Source organism: Hirundo rustica, chromosome 2 (genome assembly GCF_015227805.2).
Source record: "Hirundo rustica isolate bHirRus1 chromosome 2, bHirRus1.pri.v3, whole genome shotgun sequence".
NCBI lineage: Eukaryota > Metazoa > Chordata > Aves > Passeriformes > Hirundinidae > Hirundo > Hirundo rustica.
The window spans coordinates 41,517,204-41,537,646 of record NC_053451.1 but is presented as its reverse complement, the minus strand read 5'-3'; the positions used below and the strand labels follow the sequence as shown (position 1 = coordinate 41,537,646).

The window sequence follows — 20,443 nt, the reverse complement described above, 5'->3', positions numbered from 1 at the left end:
CCCTCATTAAACACCATCCCCCCAAAAAGGAAAAAAGCTGAGAAAAAATATTCTATTTGAACATTTTAAAATGTTCTATTAAAAATGTTGTTTGATTCTGCTCTTCCATGAATCACAGACTCGCTAAATGACTGAGGTTGGTTGGGCCTCTGGAGATTATAATTTTCGACCCCCTCTGCTCAATCCTACCTAGAGAGGGCTACTGAGTCTCTAGGGGGCTTTTGGGATAGTGCTTTTGCAAACAGGAGAGACATCATGACCTCACTGGGCAACCTATGACAGCATTCTGTCACACAGTAAAAAAAGTGTTTCCTGATGCTGAGAAAGAACCTCCCGTGTTTCAGTTTGTGCCCATTGTCTCCAGACCTGTTGGGACAAGGGGACTGTGTTCTATTTATGCATAAAATTGTGCTGCAAGATTGCAATGAGACATTTCAACACATTTTATGTAACATTTTCTTTAATACATTTTTAAAACTCCTGGTAGCAGGGCTACTCAAATGGGGCATTCCAATCACTGAGGAGTTTTTATCTGAATTCAGTCAGGGTCAAAAATGTACCATGGCGTTGTCAGTCTTGCAAGACAAATACTGCTGCCACACCTGCTGTAGAAGTAGCAAACAAGACTATGCTGTCCAAGCAGAACTAAAATCAAAATGATTAATTTTAATCACAGCACCTTGAGAAAAGGGAATATCTCTTGTCAGTGTCTGATATTGCCGAGGTCAGAGAAGGAGGTTCAAGCCCTGTAACTTGAAAATTTCTATTAAACTTAGCAGGAAATATTTTTGTGTTGTTTATTTCTTTCTTATTAGTCTCCTTGTACTGTCCTGTTTTCTAATTCTGTATTTCTCTCACGTTTCTGGTATGGCTTATTGATTAGCCTTGCAGCTGCAAATTTTAATCAGTTGATGGTCTCAGCTAGAACAATGAAAATTAAAAAGAAGTATGAACATCTTGGTTCACACTTTATAGTGGTTTTTTGTTTGTTTGTTTTTTGTTTGTTTGCTTGTTTGTTTGTTTGTTTGCTTGCTTTGGGGATTTTTTTTTTTTTTTTTGTTCTTTCTGAAAGTTTCTAACTGTTCTGGTTTGAATAGTTTTCTTCTGTTGTTCCTACTGCTGATGTTCTTCTATGGTGTCTGTGCCTTGCACATCATTTCCATTGTGGATACCTGCATGAGACCATGTTATTTTAAATGGGATAATCTCTTCCAGCTTGGGTCTATCCCACTTTCTTTTGGAAATATTGTTTTTCAGATGAGATTATAGCTCTCAGAACAAAGCTGGCTTGTCCGAGGTCTTTAATGATTGTTTTGTAGATTTCTGGCTGTCACATATTTATCCAACTAGTTCTTCTTGGGGGTTTTTTGATAATTTTTGATTAATTGGAGTTCTTTATTTACTTATTTCTGTGCACAAAGATAGTCATATACAAATTGTGGATATGAAGTCTTAAATCTTAAATGGCAGAAATAGAGCTTAGCTCACTCTAGTACTGTCTGTCTTAATATAGTTTAGCTGGTTTAGTGTTGGATGTTGGTATTATTTTTTCTTCAGAATTTTTTATTTTAAAAATCTCTGGTACCACTAAAAAGATAGTCTTACCATTTGAGTGAAAACAGGCTTTTGAACTTAAGGTGATTAACCTGTATTCAATATCCTGTGCTCTTCTAAAATACAGTTTGAGACCTCGGCTCTGAGTTAAATGCATTTATTTTCTGTGGTACACTTAGTCCAAGATTCCAGTTATAGTTTTCTCAGTCTTCTAAACACATCATATTTGCCATGTCCTAGACAATTTCTACCCTGTTTGCATAGAAACTTGAGTCAAGAAAAAATTCTCTCTCACAAGGAGCAGGCTTATTATGTAACTGTAGAATTCAGATCACAAGAATTTCTCTGTTTTCTTCTGTGTTTTATGTATAACAGTCTCGTGGTTCTCACCATCTTGGAGGACATTTTAGCTACATCTGAATGTATATATTTGCTTTTTTGCTTTTCAAGGACTTTATAGTGTGACCAGAGGGTCCAACATGGAAGTCCCAACATTATCTAAGCAAGGAAAAACCTGTTTGGCTTGCAAGTTCTTTTTCTTGCTTTTTCTTGCTTTTTATTGGTTTTCTTGGTTTCACACACTCGTCCTGCCTAGAAGTGTTACCCTGGTTTTTCTGAGTTTCTTTATTAGCCTTTTGATTTTCATAAATGGAGTCAGATCTTTTAGTTACTGTGGAATATTAGAGCAGTTTTTCTACCTTTCCCACAGAAGTAATATAAACAAATCCTTTGTTTTTCATTCTCTGTCCTTTGTTTGCATATTTCTAACCTAAAAACAATTGTAACTGACAATTCGTCTGGCCACTGAGGCTGAGGGGTGGAAACCCCAAAAAGCCAATCTTCTGCTAGACCCACAAATGTATAAAAAGTAAAAGAATAAACAAAGGGCTCTCTTCTCTCCGCTCTTTCAGCTGGGAGCTGGATCAGAGGAACCTCTGCGAAAATCTCTTGTCTGCGTGTGATTGCTTTGTGTGTCTCGGTGACATAGAAGGGACAAATTACCTTTGATAATGTTCTCAGCAGGATTACAAATATATGATCAAACAAGTTAGGTCTGTGGTGCTGGCCTGAACTGAAAGACATTGTGTAGTGATTTAAACAGACTCAGACTAAGAACAGAGAGTTCACCACCTCAATAAACCAGATTATGGTAACTGATAAGTCCTGGCAGAACAGAATAAGATTAAAATGAGTTCATTTAAATACTGGCTGCGGGAACTTGTTCCTAGTGAGATGTTTGGTTTGGTTAATGGAAATTCTGTGGGGGGGGGAAAAAAAACCCTTTCTTGGTAGCAGAAACAGCAGATTTGTAGGTTTGGAAGTGTTTAAGACAACTCAGGGCTGCAAAGATGCATGTGTTAGGTGCTGTAAAGGTTTTGGCTTGTTTCTAAGATTCAAATATTGTGCCATTGATATTACAGAGAAAATACTTTAAAACTGCCAAGGAGCAGGCTTCATTTCCAGATTATTCCCTGGCAGCCTCTGAACTTCCATCTGGCTGCCAGGAAGAAAACTGCCCTTGCAGGTTCACAAGCGGTAGTTTTCTCATGGGATATTTTGGCATTGGTGCCACGTATCCAGCTGGGGGACTATGAACCTGTAGGAGTTTAGTATGTCCCAAATGGTGCAGATCCACAGAAAACATGCAGACTGAATTTGTAGATTAGTGTGGACACATTGATTTCTTCCTGCTGCTTCTTTCAGGACAAGTTTTACCATCTGCACAGCTTGTGTGACTGAGTCATTGAAAACCGATATAGTCACGGACAAAGACTCTCTAACCAACTAAAGTTAGAAAGTGGTATGTTTATTCACCGGCGGGCGGCACGGGAGTCATTTCCGAAAGGCGTGGCCGCCCCGAACAAGGCTCTTTGCTCTCTATTTATTTTCCAAGATCTTACATACAATATATATGCATAACCCCAGCACCTTCCATCCCTGCTCTGTATTAAAATGAGGCTATCAGTCCTTCACGCGTGTGCAATCCTTCTCTTGAATTGGGTCAGTGGTCTTGAATTGGGTCAGTGGTCTCAAAGGATGAAGTCAGGAGAGTCTTCATCAGGTCTCTCTGACCCTCTGGCACTGTCCAAGGTCCCCTGCTTCGTGATTGATTGATACCAAGTCCAGGTGCTGGCCATTGTTCTTAGTGGTTTCAGTCTGTTCTTATGACGGTTCACTTACTCCACTTTTTCTATAAACAAGCTCATAATATAACAGTTAGCTCTAGCTTGGGCATCTAATAATCATTAACCTACCATTTACTAATCTAACTTACATCTTGATGAACATAAATTGCTTCTAATCCTTAGCTAAAATCTTAACTCTTTAAAGTCATGCCTCATGATAACTATCAAATTTAGAGGCAAAGGGCTTCAGGTTGGTAATGCTGGTTCTGCAGGGCATTCCCAAGGCCTATTTGCCATCAGGGAAATCAAGATTTGGATGCAGCAGACCAGATTCCCATCCCAAGTAACAGCCCAGCTACAAAGATGAAGAATGTAATTTGATTTTCCAGTGTTCAGGAAACAGGTGCTTGGCATGGAAAGTGGCACTCCTTCCCTTCTCCTTCTACTGAAATCATTGATGATACTATGCCAGAGACTGTGCCAGTCACTGAGGTGTGACACAGGTGCTGCCCCAGTGTGGGAATGGTCACATTGAATTGCTTTTCCACAACAAGATAATTAGAACTGATTCAGCACCTGTCATCCTGAACCCTATCACAGTGGCCTTTGGACTTCTGAGTGGTTTGAACTATAGAATTGTGCTCCTAACACTGCCCAGCGCTGCACCCTGGTTTGTATACCAAGTGACTGATCATTCCCCTGGAGCAGTATCAACAGCAGTTCTATAAAGGAAATGTTTAACACTGGTGACGTGAGGCCATGAGCTTGTGCAAACTTCAAGACAGCTGATTTGGAGGCTTGCCCTTGACTGTTTCATCTCAATATTAAAATGTGCTTGGTTCATTGAGGGAAAACTCCTTATGAACCCTCTAACTTCAAGCAAACATATGGCAGTCAGTAGAATACTGCTGCACAGTGACATGACTTACATCTTTGACACATTAGACGTCACATGAAAAGTGGCATCCTTCAAGGAAAATAGCTTGTTTCAGGACAGCATTCTAGGTCAGAAAGATGTTAGAAGATTAGGATATGCACAAGAGCACAGAATGGAAAGAAAAGTACTGTCTGTGGGAATGATGATCATTTTGTAGTGCTACCTGCTATTGAGAAAGCAGTTGCAAACATCATTGTGACAAATTGTAACAGTAAACAATTCTTAGAATTATGAGGTACCAGTTCTCATTTTTGTAACATTAACATTTTGTAACTACCAAGCAATGTGCCCTTTTCTACGGTAATTTTGTAGTGAGAGGCTTGATTTAGGGAAACCTCACAATGATTCACACTGTTAATTTGGTTTTTTATTATTCAGTCAGGGGTGTGGGTGGAAGTCATCAGAACATGTTACCAGAGATAGCCAGGAGAAAGGGGAAATAGCTTCAAGAGTCAAATCCAAGCCTTAGGTGAGTGAGGTACAAAGTAAATCAAAAACTCTGAGACAGAAAATAGTTCAAGGCTGGGAAATTCTTCTGGGGAAATATGTCTCCTCTTAACACCTCTGCCTAAATGTCTTTTTCAGTTAATGCTTGAAAAGGGAAACAATGCTGGGTAGACCTCTGGCAGTGCTTACACTCCTGTGCAGACCTAGAGAGTGAGGAGCAGTCAGTAGAGTACCTAGGAAAGGGACGATTTGAGGTCTCTTGTCTCAACACAAGGAACAATGATGCAGTTTTGCTGAGGAAGGATCTAAAAATAAAGCAGGATTATTGCTAATACAGGGAGACACAAATTTGTATTGCTTGGGTGGACACTGGAAAAACCCTTTAAAGCACTGGCTTAACGTGTGTGCCACCTTCTCTTCCTTAGCAGTAGCTTAGCAGATGGGTACCAGACATAGCAGGGTGATTCAGGGTGAGTGAGGCACTGATGCATTTGATCCAGACAAGAGCTGTCTCTGAAGAGCTGTTAGGAACAGACAAGTGTATAGTTTCTCTCTCTCCTTTACTTACATGGAGATTTTCCATGTAAGCAGCTCTGGAACAGCTCTGCAGTGAAGACAGGCTGAGAGCTGGGAAGACTTCAGGAACACATCATTGTGGGCTTTCAGTACTTAAGAGGGACTTACAAGAAAGAGGTTTAAGGGCTTTTTAGAGGGGCAAGTAATGATAATGGTTTCAAATTAAAATACAAGAGATTTAGATTAAGTCTTGGGAAGAGGTCCTTTACTTGGAGTGTAGTGAGGTGCTGGAACAGTTGTCACAGAAGTTGTGAATGTCCCATCCCCGGAAGTGCTCAAGACCAGGTTGGATGGGGCTGAGTAACATGGTCGAGTGGAAGGTGTCTCTTCCTTTGATAAAGGGATTAAAACAAGATGACCATTAAGGTATCTTCCAACCCAAGCCATTCTATGATTTTAAATTTATATGATTTCATACAGACTCCAGACAGGGATAGTGTGTTTGGAGATGTCCAGATCTGGTACCCTGATAGACTTAAGGCTGCTGCAGCTCCCTGACCCCAGGTCCAGCAGTGAGGCTGTGCTTGTATCCCAACAGGTACATATGTACCCAATGGACTTTTGTGCACACGGGAGTCTTTCCAGTCACATCACCAATGACACAGGGGCCTCCAGGCCTGACCCATCTCAGAGGCTCTCACTGAGATCCCCCAGACAGGATAGAGCCACTCACACAGGAAAATAACTCGGGGTTAGTGAGAGGCCAGGAGAATACCAGTCAAATGCAGGTGCAACACAAGGGTCCCGCAAGAAAAATAAGGAACTGTGCAGGCACCAGTTGGCACTCAGTAACAACTCTCATGAGATATCCTCCTCTGAGGAGGTCTCAGTTTCATTTCGGCATATTCATCTCCTTCTGTTGGGATTTGAGCATTTGTCTGAAGGCAAGCGCTTGAGAAGGAGGAGAAGGTGTTGTGCTAGCTGCCACACCATGGGAGGGCAGAGGATTGAAACCAGTCCTTCCCCTGAGTGTGGGTTCAAGGGAGCTGTGCAGAAGGACACGCGGTAGGAAATCAATGCAGATGGTGAAATGGGACATGACTTTGTAGCCCAACACCATGGAAATTCCCATGACCGGGGGATGCCACTGCTTCTGTTTCCTCTTCCTGATGCTGCCTAAAATTTTTCACTCCTCAAATGCACAAAGAGTTCCCACAGCTACTGCTTGAGTCCAGGTTTTTCTAGTCCTTCCCTGGCTGCCTTAGAAAGTGATTTATTTAAAGTGTCATAGAAAAGAGCCAGGAGTCCTCTCTGACCCTCTGCCCAACTCAGTATCCTCTTGATCACATTAAAATATGGCCATAGACCTTGCATAGAAATCTGCAAGGCAGAAGAAACTCTCTGTGAAAGCCAAAGCACAGGATTTCCTTATGTTTCTGTCTCAGCCATCAGATGCATCTGATTAATGTGCTTCTCTTTGCATGTATGTGCTTAAATGTGTCTGTGATGCTTTCAGAAAATAAAAGGGGGGAAAATACAAAAAAAAAAAAAAAAAGAAGTTAACTACTTCTTATGGAAAAAAATAAGAAGATATTGAATCAGGAACTGTAATAACAATCTTAAAGAAACACAGGAAGGATAAAAAATTACAGGGTCATAAGACTAGTTTAGAAACAGAGTTAGAGAAGTTAAGCAGCATTTCATGAACCCCAAAATCCTTTGAGTTGTAGCCAAGTCTTTGGAGAAGAATCCAACACACAAAATTCTTTTTGTACATGTCTGAATCAAGATGGAGTAAGAATAACCAGTAATTAAGGCTCCTTGGACTATGAACCATGAAGTTGAATTTCTTTAATGTACAACAGTTGAACATTTTGAGGAATTCTTTTCCTAGTCATTTCAAATCCCAGCTTCTGCTTTTGAACTGTCCTGTATTAGCTTCAACCAATCACTCCAGGCAAGCTATGCAACTCACATTGGAAGGTATAAGGTAATTTACTTTTCCCAGGAGTGGTGTAAGCTCTGCTGAACCTAGATTTTATGAGGGGGTGATACAATACAGTGAGTGCAGCATCTCATATTAAATAGATTATTTTTCATGATATTTGGGAAAGTAAGTGAAGAATTTCCTGGCATAATTAAAATAGTGATGTTTATTTGTATTTCTCCCTCTCACACTAACATTTACTGTTTCTCTTTTAAGGTTTACAAGGAAGGTCTTTACCTCCACTGAGGACAGAAACATCAAAACTGTCCTGAAAGATGTCCAGCCTGTACCTGACAGTTTGCAGAGTTAGCAAACACACATCCCCTGAAGGCCAACTACTCTGATGCTTGCAGTTAGAAATGTTTTCTTCAGTCTAGGAGTCTACAGTCCAGGATATTTAAACTTCTCTTATCACTGTTAGGGACCTGGCCAATACAGTCAGTGTAGTATGGAGGGCAAATCTTCTCATTTAGAAGTCCATGTCATGTGGTCAGTTGAATCACTCTCTAGAATTCATTGTCCAAAATGGGAATTTGCAGACCTAAATAACTTAGATATCTACACAACAAAACACTTAAAGCAGATTCCACCTCATTGCTCATTTGCCCGTACTTCAGACACCCACCCAGGGCAGGCTGCCATGGCACAGGAGCTGTGGAGACCTGCATTCTTCCAGGGCAACTGGAGATCAGGTGTGATTCCCTAGTGAATTTCAAATAACACTAATATTCAGGCAGTTGAATCCCAAACCTCACATCTAAGCTCAATTGCTGTTGTTTAAGACCACGCTAGGGTCTTGGAGACTGGAGGCTGATAAATTTTTTTAAATACTTTCTTATATTTACCAGCTTTTATCATGGGTCTTCTCACCCTTCTATGAAACAATGAACACAGGATTAAAAAAATGGTTATTTTAATCTTCTTTTTCCACACTGATGAAAATTCCTGTTGTCTTTCATGGTCTTTTCCTCTCATCATCTCACTCTGCCTGAATTGAAACACACTATTGCAGCAGAGACCTTATCCACGCTGGCAAGAGTTAAAATGTTACTTTTCATACAAGTGAGAACCCAGATTATGCATTCCAGTAGCATGACCAAAACTGTTAATGTTGGTAAAAAAACATTGAATCATTTTAGTACTCCTGCTAACATCATAAAATTGTACTAGATAGAACAGTTAGATAGATGATAGTCCTCCTGGAGTTATGCTGCTGGTTATTCCCAAATAAGATTGGCTCTTTGTACTGTCATTTGTATCTTGCTGTTACATATTGCTACATAATATGATATAGTCTGCTTAAGATTAAATCACATGTAACATATGTAATATAATTTGTCATACAATATATTATGTTGCTCTTAAATGCTATTTCTCATTACTTTTCCATTTTGTTGAAACTTTGTGCCATAAATAGTCTAAATTCATGATAAAAAAAAAAAAAAAGGTAGCTCCACATTTTACCTATAAAATTGCCCAAACCAGAGGACTTGGGCAAAATAAAGATAGTAATATTAGTTAAACACCTTGTGTCACTACCTGATGATGAAACTGCTATGCATCATTTTTACTAATCAGAGGATATTATACAGCATGAGTCAGGCTGCCACTGATTTACTATCAGCTATATAAACACAGCTGAGAAGTGTGCTCAGTAGCTTGAGTGAAACTGAGGCAGACAACCTCAGATGAGAATGAAGACCTTTGCTATTCTCCTGTTGCTATATGTGGCTGTCTCCTCCACATTTCCTGTGGCTCCAGAAGGAGAAGATGAAAGAAAAACCCTACAGATTGTAGAGGTAAGTATTTTTTTCAGTGCGTATCTAAGGGAAACATAAGGTATTCTGAGAGATAACTATAATTTCAATTCACAGAATAGGGGTGGAAACTAAAGATGTGTAATTTTGCAGAGGTTTTAAGAGAAATTTTTTCCTATCAGACTAGACAATGTGTGAAAATTATGTGGAACTTATTTATCCAAAAGTCATCTGAATATTATGTACTTCACTTTTGGTGTTGTCAGTAAAGTAATAACAAAACTACTGATGCATGTGTTCTGGCAGAAACAATCAAACTCAGCAGCAATTTACATTTCAGAATATACTTTGAAACTTGTGATATGACTGGTCTTATAATATAAGGAAGGAAACTTTATTGAAGCAGGCATGTTTTTTCCGTGTTTTGGCTGAAGAGATCTCTTGTAGAATATTTTGGAAAAAGGGAACTCACATAGACACAACATAATTTGTTGTAGACAAAGTTCTTGAAATTCAGTGGGAAGGCCTGAGTTTTTAGTATCATATTGTGTAGCTAAAAATAAAAGGCATGATTTGCCAAGTCTGACTCTCTAGCAGTAGTCACCCGATTTGGTGGGAATCTGGGCTGTGTGGATTCTCACTGCCAGCCTCAATTTCCTTGTATGAGACCAGTTATAAGCTTCCACATAAGCTTTGTTGTTAGAGTAATTGAGCACAGTAAATAATGAAGATTTTTTCAAGACATTTCTTGATATATTTCATCAGTGAAACAACAAATTCAGAAAATTATAGGAAAACTGTAATGAAGAAAAGAGGTTGTTGTTGGTCCTGGTAAACACACGACATGTCAATATGGGATTAGTTTAAGATTATTTAGAAAATTTTAAGTGTGACCAAAACAGTACTGATAAGTCACAATTCTTTTTTTTTTTTTTTTTTTTTTTTTTTTTGACTCTGATTCAGAGCTATCTACAGAATTTCTACGACCTTCAAAAGGATCACCATCCCCATTTAAGAAGCAATGGTGAAAACCCCCTTACTGCAAAGCTCAAGGAAATGCAGTCATTCTTTGGACTAGAAGTGACTGGAAAACCTGATCTTGAAACATTGGAGGTGATGAAAAAACCCAGATGTGGTGTACCTGATGTAGAGCAATATGTGTTCACACCAGGGAATCCCAAATGGAAAAGAAATAATCTGACATACAGGTAATATTTTCTAATCTGGTTCAAAAACATATTCATCTAGCACACCAGCTTTGGGGTAGGGGATCTGAAGGAATCATATTATGTCATATATGGACATATGGAGTGATTTTGTGGTTTTTGGGAGAAGAGAGATATTTTAGAAGGCAATATCTAAAACAAAGCCTTTATTAATTTTAATTCATGAAAGACAGGTCTAAGATTTTTGATTTTTTCTACAAGTAATTATATTTAAGCTAAAACACTGAAATTTCAACTGTTTTCTGTATTTTGTGCTGGGTTTTCTTTGAAGGATTTTGAATTACACCCCAAAGATGCGACGAGCTGATGTAGAAGAAGCAATCAGAAAAGCTCTCAGTGTCTGGAGCAACGTGACACCACTGACATTCCAAAAGGTTGACGACAAAGAAGCAGATATAATGATCTCTTTTGCTTATAGAGGTAACAGTGATTACATGGGATATTAAATATCCGTCTAAAATTATAGAAGTAATTTAGGATTTTAACTGATTTTTTACCTCTTCCATTTTAGACCACCGGGACAATTCTCCTTTTGATGGTCCCAATGGACAGCTGGCTCATGCATTCCAGCCTGGTGAAGGCATTGGTGGAGATGTGCATATGGATGAGGAGGAAGCCTGGACAAAAGATGGAAGAGGTAAGTTTTGTAGCTGAATCTATATAGCTTTAACCTCATACAGTCTTAACTCATTTGATGCTTACTATTTCATGAGCCTGACTGCAGGCAGAAAAGTGAGCAAAAGGGACAGAGGTTTTAATTTATAATTCCTTGACCTTTCTTTGTTGTTGTTTTTTACTGCCACTTTTAGGCATGAACTTGCAGAAGATAGATATTCAGATCATAATGGCATTCATAATGTCATATAAATATTTAGGTCATAAGGTTTTATAATGATTTTAAGGTCAACACTTTAAAATACTGTTTTGTTCAGAGGAAAGCTAAAGCTTGGATACAGGGAAACCTGTTGGTAGACTTCTGAAGGCAAATAATTTCTTTTTCTTAACCTAGCACTTCAAAATTTAGTGCTAACTAGGGTGTTCCAAGTATCACTGAAACTGTAATTTCATTGTTTTGAAGTTCTTTTTTTTGTTGTATGACTGCCAACAATCCCTCACTACAGACAAGATCCTTGATGTGAGCAGTTTACGTGATAGCAGGGGAAACAACCCATGTTTAAGACAGGAGGACACTAGAGAAATGACAATTAAGGCCAGACACTCTTTACATACTCATGCAGCTCTTCTGTAACAATGTCTTTGTGTTGTTATGATGACAGAATTATTCACTCACTTTATTGTCTCTCTTGTACCTCTAGTGTATATTAGTTTCCCATTTAATCAATTGTGCCGAGTATTGAAACAGATTTTACCTTGTTCCATATGGTTTTCATCCTACAGGCTACAATTTGTTCATTGTTCTTGCCCACGAGCTTGGCCATTCACTGGGACTATCTCATTCAAATGATCCTGGAGCACTGATGTATCCAACTTACTCCTACACCGACCCCAATGAATTCCTTCTTCCTCAGGATGACATTGATGGAATTCAGGCCATTTACGGTAAGAAAGTATATATTTATTTTACATATATATTTGGGAGGCTGGTAAGTGGTAAAATTAAGGTATTTAATATTCCACAAAAATGAGAAGTTTAACAGTTTATGAAAATTAGATAACAAAAGAGAGAAAATTCCTGGAAGCTAACTTTAGCTGGAATTCAGTCCTGCAAAGACCTCATTTTGGAAAAGATGAAGACAACTTGTTTTATCAACATTAGATATCTGCATAATGACAGACTCTTACTTTAAAATTATATCCTTTCTTATTTTATACAAAATATGTTTTCTGAGTCCTCAGGGACCTTCTGAACCCTCTCCTTATATTTCTCCACACTAAATGATAAATATTCATCCTACAGGACGGTCTAATGCTGCTGTGCAACCAACAGGACCCATAACTCCAGAAGCTTGTGACCCAAATTTGACATTTGATTCTATTACTACCCTACGTGGAGAAATATTCTTCTTCAAGGGCAGGTAACAACAACAAGCATATATATTATTTCTTTAAAATATTCAGTATCTTAAAAAAAATCCGTGAGGGAAAACTGCCCCTTTGGAATGTAATACAAAGAGAAGCACTAGAAGATCATTCTCAGATCATTAATCCAAAGAGCCCGATTTGACAAGAGCAGGGAAGGTGACAGGAGCTTGTAGGCTGTTGTCCAACTATTCTATCACTGCGCTCAGCACCATGGCACACTTATCTCTGAAACTGATTCAAATAAACAGCAAAGCAAGAGCGCTCATGTATCTGTTAGCAATGTGTCCATGGGTCCCCACACTCATCCTCAGTACAGGAGCAGGGACAGAAGTGAAGGCAGTGCCAGGGAGAAGCATGTCTGAGCCTTATTGCCCTACAGAGGAGTAGAAGGTCTTATATTCAATTTGCTTAATTTTTAGAACATAATCGAGGGGAAAAAATTATGCATGTCTATGCTCTAGATTTCATTTACACTCAGTGGACAGGGGTATTCACTCTGTTGTACTCCAGGAGCTATAACAGTTATTTTGAATTTTTTTACAGAAGTGGAATTATTTTATAACTTACATTTTGTTTAAAACAGATACATGCTGCGCAAGCATCCTGCAAGGACAGAGACAGAGCTCAATTTTATCTCACTGTTCTGGCCAAGGTTACCATCAGGAATTCAAGCTGCTTATGAAAACATTGAGACGGATGAAATTATAATTTTTAAAGGTAATTGAATCAGAAGATCTCCACTTCTTCTGTCCTGTTACTTCCTGCTTCTTTCGAACTCTGCAGTTAAAGAAGTTAGAGTGTTTTTTAAGGAAGTAGGAAAAACAATATTACAATTCTGAAAATAATTACCAGAGGGTCATATTTCTATAATGGATCTCCAGAGGTAATAATCTAAAAAAATTTCCCCTCTGTCATAAATAATGCCCTGAAAAAACAAGTTATAAAATAGATAACTTTCTTCGGGTCTAGTTCTCTTCAGGTGACAGCACTTCACTTTGCGCAGAAGGATTTTTACTGAATTCAATTGACAAATACAGGCATTTTTATGCTACAGTTACTGATATGCTTATTAGTATTTGTTATATTTTGAAAACAAATACAAATATGTGTTGGTGGAAAATTGTACTGTGAGAGGAAAATTGCTCACTGAACTAACAATCAGTCCTTCTTTTTCAAGGTCTCAAATACCCTTTAAATATCTCAAATAAATTCATTATCCACATGCTATAGTACATGACCTATTACTATATCTATAAATGTTAATTGCATCTAAAATTACCAAAGCATTTTGATTAGACATGTGCTTTCCTTTATACTTTAATTTGATACGCATTGCCTAGTTTTGTAAATACTACATGGCTGTATAATCAAATAGCGTCCTACAGGAATTTAACAAATTCAATATCCCAATCCAAGGTCAACGGTTTAACTCATCAACCTCCAGCCCTCCCCAAGCTGTTATCCAGAAAAATACCTTATATTCATTTTTAAAAATTCTGGGCAATGTTCCATCCAACACACTTCATGATTCTAATCTTTCATTCATAAAAAGAAAAACCATTTCCTCTGTCTTCATGATTTAGTTCCCATGAAAGAATTAGAAACATTTTCTAAAGTAGTAAACTGAAAGGAATAATGTAGACATGTAGACACACTGTCTTCCAGACATCTAAGACACAGGTTTCATTTGCTTTTTATAAATAGCAAAAATAAATGAATCCTGCTCGTATTTTTCAGAGGATAAATACTGGGTCATCAGGGGATATGACGTTCTACCTGGCTACCCCAAACCAATCTATCGTTTTGGGTTCCCGAAGACCGTTAAAAGAGTTAATGCAGCTTACAATGATGAAACCACAGGAAAAACATACTTCTTTGTAGCAGACAGATACTGGAGGTAAGATTTAATGTTCATTTATCAGAAGACAGGTTTTCTTTTCCCTGGGGACTGATGTGTTACTACATAGTTTGAGTGGATTGATGTTTAAACCAGGCATATTCCAGAAAGCGAAATGAATTTCTCTGGAGTTTAAAAAAATTAGGTATTTGCTAGAAAATGTCACCTTTTCATCAGGATTTTTATTTTCAAATATTAGATTCCCGTAGCAGGATTATAAGTACTTCCACCAGAATGAAAAGCTACTCAATAAAATACAATTTCAAGTAGATTACTCACTTCTGCTCCACAACAGTGCTACATTTTTGTGCCATGTTGTGATAGTGTCCACTTTTAATTCACTTTTCAAACAAAATGTGTTGTCAAAGCAAAGTGTTTATAATTTAATTCCTCTATTAAGTAATTATTAATATTCTCCAATTTTAAGATTGTTTGTATTTCTAATGGAAGTTTGTGACAAATTTCGGAGAGCAATTTTGTTTAAGAAGTCCATCATTGACGCTAAATCAGTTATGGTTCAGGACTGCACTACTGAAGTCTCCTCTGAAGTTTTACGTTTTGTTTTTATGTTGAACTGGATATTCAGTGCCTTGAAATAGAAATTCATTTTATGTACAAGTAATAGCCAAGGCTCTGCTAGTCCAGAAATGCATAAATAAATTTCTGAGCTGTGTTTCCAGGGTTCCTGGTAACATTGTGACAAATTTTACCATAGGTAGGATTTTCAAGTCTCAGAGAAATCTCTGAGAGAAACTTAATAAGAAGAATCAAAAAGCTACTTAAGTTAATCGCTATGAGGCTTCTTAGTGAGAGTAGAGTTGCATGTAAGAAATTGTTTTTCACTTTCAAAATATTGTCCACTTCCTCATAAATTGTAATGACATTTCTTCTTTTAAGATATGATGAAAAGAAAAAATCTATGGATCATGGGTATCCCAGAAAAATAGTCTCCAACTTTGGAAACATTGGCAGAGTTGATGCTGCTTTCCAGAAAGATGGTGAGTGAAACCTGTGTTTATGTGAATATTTGGGCTTCTACAGATAGAATATTTTTTTTTTTTTAAAAAGCTGTTATTAACCTTAATGAGAAGGAAATTAAAAATATCAGATATACATGGACTGTTTACAATGGGGATTTTTTTTTTCCAAAACAATGAAAAAAGTCACCTATGAAATATAATTGGATTAAATTTTGCTTCTAGGCTATGTGTATTTCTTCCATGGAACAACTCAATTCCAGTTCGATCCTCATGCCAAACGGATTGTTCGACAAATGAAGAGCACCAGCTGGTTTAATTGTTAATTGCAATGTTTTTCCATGTGTACAATGCATGTTTTTATCTGCTGTGTTTTTTCAGCATTTTCATGATTCTCAGGTCAGAACGGATTTCTGTTCAAATTCTATGGAAGTATAGCCTTAATAATTATTTTAAGCCAAATATATGTATATAATTTATCACAACTTCTCCTGTTATGGTCAGGTTTCCTAATAAATTATGTTTCTCATATAATTTTGTCCTTGATGTCTTTTTTTGCCCTGATGGTCAAGAGCCAGGTCTAGATTTCAAGCACTAAAAATTGTATTCTGGAAGGAAATGTCAGGTTTTTTCACAAAGACAGAGAAAGGATGACACACTTGTCTGTGAATGCCCCACTCCTCACAAACTCTGGTGAAAATCTGATGGTTAATTAGATGGGGCTCGTTATCATCAGTGTACAGATCTACTTCTACTTCCTGTTCCTCTTTCCCCTTCTTCTGCTCTTAGACTCTGCTCCAGGGTGTATGTCTTTACAGCTGTGGGAAGAGGGCAGGGGGGGCAGAGGAGAAGGAATATTCTCATGGGTTTTGGGTTTAGGAACTGGTTTCAAGTCCAGAAATGTAGATTAGAAAGGACCCCTGAGATAAGAAGAAAGTCACTTTCTCTCAAAGGTAGCCACATCATATAATAAACAAATAAATTTCTGTAATCAAGGCTTTTTCTACTCTCTAACTACTGCGGTAGTTACTAAATCCCACCTAATTCCAGTGGGTTAGAGAATCAAGAAATTTGATGATGAAAAGATGAGAATTCTTGGCAAAAAATACTTCTGATACAAAGATTCATGAAAATTAAGCTTGATTTCCAGCTTAACAACATTTTCTGCAAAAACCCTCAATTAAAATGGTGTTTGAAGGGTTATTCACTTTCTCTTCAGTCTTTGTAGCTCAGCTGATAACATTAGAAGCCATGTGAACAAAACAAAATGTATTATATTTTATTACTGTATAATTCAACAGGCTTCAGAGGAAGGTTTAAGGTTAGTGTAATAAAAGTGACTGTATTTTGAGAAAATAATATGTAGTCTCATAAAGGCATCTGTTTCATTTCTTTCATTACTTATCTGTCTGTATTAGAAGGCTATTAAATTTTATCCCTCATAAATGAAGAACAGACTTGGTAGTTCTTATTTTTATTAAATTCAGTATAGATCAGTCTCAATACTATTCAAAGATAAGAAATTGTATCATTGAAAATTCATTTGATCATATGCTTTATAAAACCTATGAAGATATTGCAAAATAATAAAAATAAATTGCAGCAAATCAAAGGCTTTAATTAAGAAGTTAATTTATGTGAATCCTGTTCTCACAGGGTGTTATAGGTACAAGTTCTTTAATATCAAACCTCAGTAGCAATGCTATTGAATCATATTTTCTTGTGTAAACTAGTGCTTCTAAATGACAATTAAACCAAAATTTCTTTTAGAAGTACAAAAATCTAAATTGACTGTGTTGTGTTCTGCTTTTTTTTAGCAGAAATGGCCCACAAATATAAAACAAGATTTACAAGCAAAGATAATATTTCTTACTATAACAATTTATATTAAAAAATGAAAACTGGGGGCATATGTTCCCTGCACATATGAAATAAAAGCACAGGATCTCAAGGTGATGTCAAAAGAGCTTCTCAGATTTGAAATAAAATGCTAGTCCCTCTCTAGAAGCAAATAGTGCTGAGTACTCATGGAGCAGTGAAAATATTAAATGGGAGATGAGGGGTAAGGAAGTGGTTCTGTTTTAGAGGAAAGAGAGGTAAAGGATAATTTACAGACTGTGGAAGATGAAGAAGTTAAAAAGAGGATGAAGTTTCTAACGCAATATTTTTAGTCTGTGCCTTTTCGCATGCTGTCCAATTTTTAGTTGCCAGACAAGGTTTTGAAATTCACTTTGTGAATTTCCCATGAGCAGGAAGACGAGAGCTCAAAATGAAGTGATCCCCTTGTGAGAAATCTGCCCCGTGCTTATGTGAGAGAACATTTCCTCTGCCTGCGGGAGCGCAGCGATTGCTCCATCCCAGCCACACCATGAAGAGGAGGGCATATCTGGTGCTGGCTATTCTTGTCTTCCTTCAGGCACAAAGCAGACTTTCAGTAATTTGCAATTGGGGTGTTTTGTGTGTAAAATTGCCTGTCACTTTCTTTTTCCTTTTTAAAATTTTGCCTCTATTTGCTAATTACTGTACTATGTTTAAGTACTGTACCCCTCCCCAGGGTCCTGCTACAGGTATGTTGTGTAATTGTAGTCCATATCATTAGCAAGACAGATTTGCCCAGCCAGGAATTCAATTCCCTAAATATGTTTAGTGCATTTGCAGTTCTGTAAGTTCTCCTAGTAACCCACGCAGGTATGAAACAGGACTCCTGGGAGCCCATGACTTCCCAAAGGCCCACAGAGACTACACTGTCTCTGGGGACCTGTGTTGGATGCTTGAGTCCTGACCTCACAGGCTGCAGCCTGCTAAAAGTCCATCAAGAGTCAAAGACAGTGCATGGTCCATTTAACTTTGCCCCATGTGTTTCACTCGAACTGAGCAACAATTCTATTTTATTGGCTCTGTGTAAGGATTGAGCCTGAAGAGTAGTGATGCAAGGCTTCTGCCTCAACAGTTCTCCAGTGCCATTAAGGGGCATAAAGGTTTCCAGCTGGCTTCCAACTACCAGTCTAGAAGCAACACGTCCCCTCTAGGTTCTGGATCACAGCCACCAGTGTGGCTTTCTTTTTAGAGATCTCCCTTATGTTTTTAAATGTATATATTTTTTTGTCTCAAAGGTTTCAAATCTAGAAGGAATCGCTATGGTGCTACAGTCTGATTATTATATTCATGCATATGTAACAAAAGACAAACACTGTTCAGGGCTTTTGCACCAAACGTGTTTTCGCGTGGCACTAGAATACATTTTTGGAAAACATGTTTTGGCTGATATGAATTCAATTTTATAGAAAAATCAAGAACTATGGGCAGATTTGATATGAACTGGAAGAAGTGGTTTTCTTGCTTCCCACTGTGGCTGGCTACCAAATCCCCACAGTTGTCTGCTACGTAGCAGTGAAGAATAGAGACAATAAGAGCAGCTAGGTTAAGATCAGCTTCATCTAACTTTAGCATTTCTTAATTAAGCTTTCTTCTACGGAAAACAGAAATACATATCCTTGGAGAGTGATTCAACCAACTATCTTAAAATAGGGTCATCTGACCTCTACAATGTCTTCATTCAATCTAAAGCATTTGAAACCTCTAATTTAGACTACATTTTTAGTTTCAGCTAACATTAGTGTTTGCTCAGAAGACATTTGAGTGACAAATGATGGAGATTTACATCACAGAAAACACTACCAGGGTTTTGCAACATGGCCATCTACACAACACAGCAGCCAGTTCCCACTGCCCAAGGGAGAGAGACCGGAAAAGGTTCACAAGTGATGTTTCACAAACACGTCTATAGCTAGCCTTGGTGTCTGGGAAAAGAAGAAGATGTATAAGCAGCTTCTGGTTATGGTTTCCTGATGCTTATCTTTGACATTTATTAGAGTTGGTGGAGGCTGAACTACCTCATGACTTCTTTTCTCCTCTTAGAAGGCAGCAGCAATGTGACCCTATTTTAACCCAGAAAGTTCACTGCCTATCCTCATCACATCAGTACCACTGGTTACATAGAGTATCCCAGGAACCAGAAATAGTGCTGCAACATGGTCATGCTCTGAACACAATACCAGCAGGGACTCAACATTCCTAGTTGTTCACAGCACAGGTGTCTGTTAAGCAGCTGCCTAAACGTGCAATATACCGACAAAAATCTAATCAATATGGTCAAACACATACAGAACTGAATGGGACCCATACAATGCAGTGATAATAATCAAGAGAAGAGGTTTTTTGGTTTCTTTGGGGTTTTTTTAAGTAGCTGAGAAATGCCTTTAACAACAAGTTTAACAATGAGGCTATTTGGATGACAAAATTCATCATTAATGCCTTCAGCTGAAGAAAAGTTGGCTGGAAGGGAGTGCAACAAAGCCAGAAAATTGAAGCATGGATTTCTTGAAAAAGTCACAGTTTTGTAAAAGTTGAGTACACACTGTGTGAGCTTCTCCGAGGTGCCAAATACCTTCATCTCCTTCTGCTGCCAGTGGAAGAGGAAGGTGCTTGGCTGGAATACGGTGAAATCCCGTAATTTGTCACAGCCTGTGTGACTGTTGAAACTTCCCTTATTCTGAATTACTTAAGACAGGAAATAATCATATCCCCCGTGGCTAATGTGGTTAAACTGAAAAAAAACCTTTAGTGATGAAATGGCAGATAAAAAGATAGATAGATAGATAGATAGATAGATAGATAGATAGATAGATAGATAGATAGATGCAGACAGAGATATAAGATTATTCACATTCTTTGGGCTCAATTTATAAGGTAAAATCAATCTCATTTATGTGTATCTTGGATTCAACCAAGGTAATTTAAAAGAAACACACTTTTTCAAAAAGTTGCCAGGAAGAGGTGGGTAGGGAATTGGCATTTTCATCCATTTTCCAAAACTTTCAGTCTCACTTTATGAATCAATTTGAAAAGAAGATGTTCTGCTTACAGTACTTGCTCCCAAAGTTTGTTTTGTTTTGTTTTTTATGGGATTCATTCCC

The 20,443-nt window shown here is 37.9% G+C and overlaps 1 protein-coding gene across 1 annotated transcript; it reads left to right on the top strand.

Moving 5' to 3' along the window:
• The first annotated feature begins 9,232 nt into the window (after positions 1-9,232).
• On the top strand, positions 9,233-15,861 carry LOC120748674 (interstitial collagenase-like). Its single transcript, XM_040055291.2, has 10 exons — positions 9,233-9,366; positions 10,288-10,532; positions 10,822-10,970; positions 11,062-11,187; positions 11,949-12,110; positions 12,469-12,586; positions 13,177-13,310; positions 14,331-14,490; positions 15,388-15,488; positions 15,693-15,861. Exons 1-10 carry the CDS (start codon positions 9,256-9,258, stop codon positions 15,791-15,793), a joined length of 1,407 nt encoding a protein of 468 aa, XP_039911225.1. The 5' UTR covers positions 9,233-9,255; the 3' UTR covers positions 15,794-15,861.
• Positions 15,862-20,443: the final 4,582 nt, after the last annotated feature.

Excerpts from the sequence above, each read along its gene's own strand:
- LOC120748674 (XM_040055291.2), top strand. The coding sequence starts at position 9,256 with ATGAGAATGAAGACCTTTGCTATTCTCCTGTTGCTATATGTGGCTGTC. Across the intron at positions 12,111-12,468 it reads TGGAATTCAGGCCATTTACG|GACGGTCTAATGCTGCTGTG; the intron begins GTAAGAAAGTAT and ends TTCATCCTACAG. Across the intron at positions 12,587-13,176 it reads ATATTCTTCTTCAAGGGCAG|ATACATGCTGCGCAAGCATC; the intron begins GTAACAACAACA and ends TGTTTAAAACAG.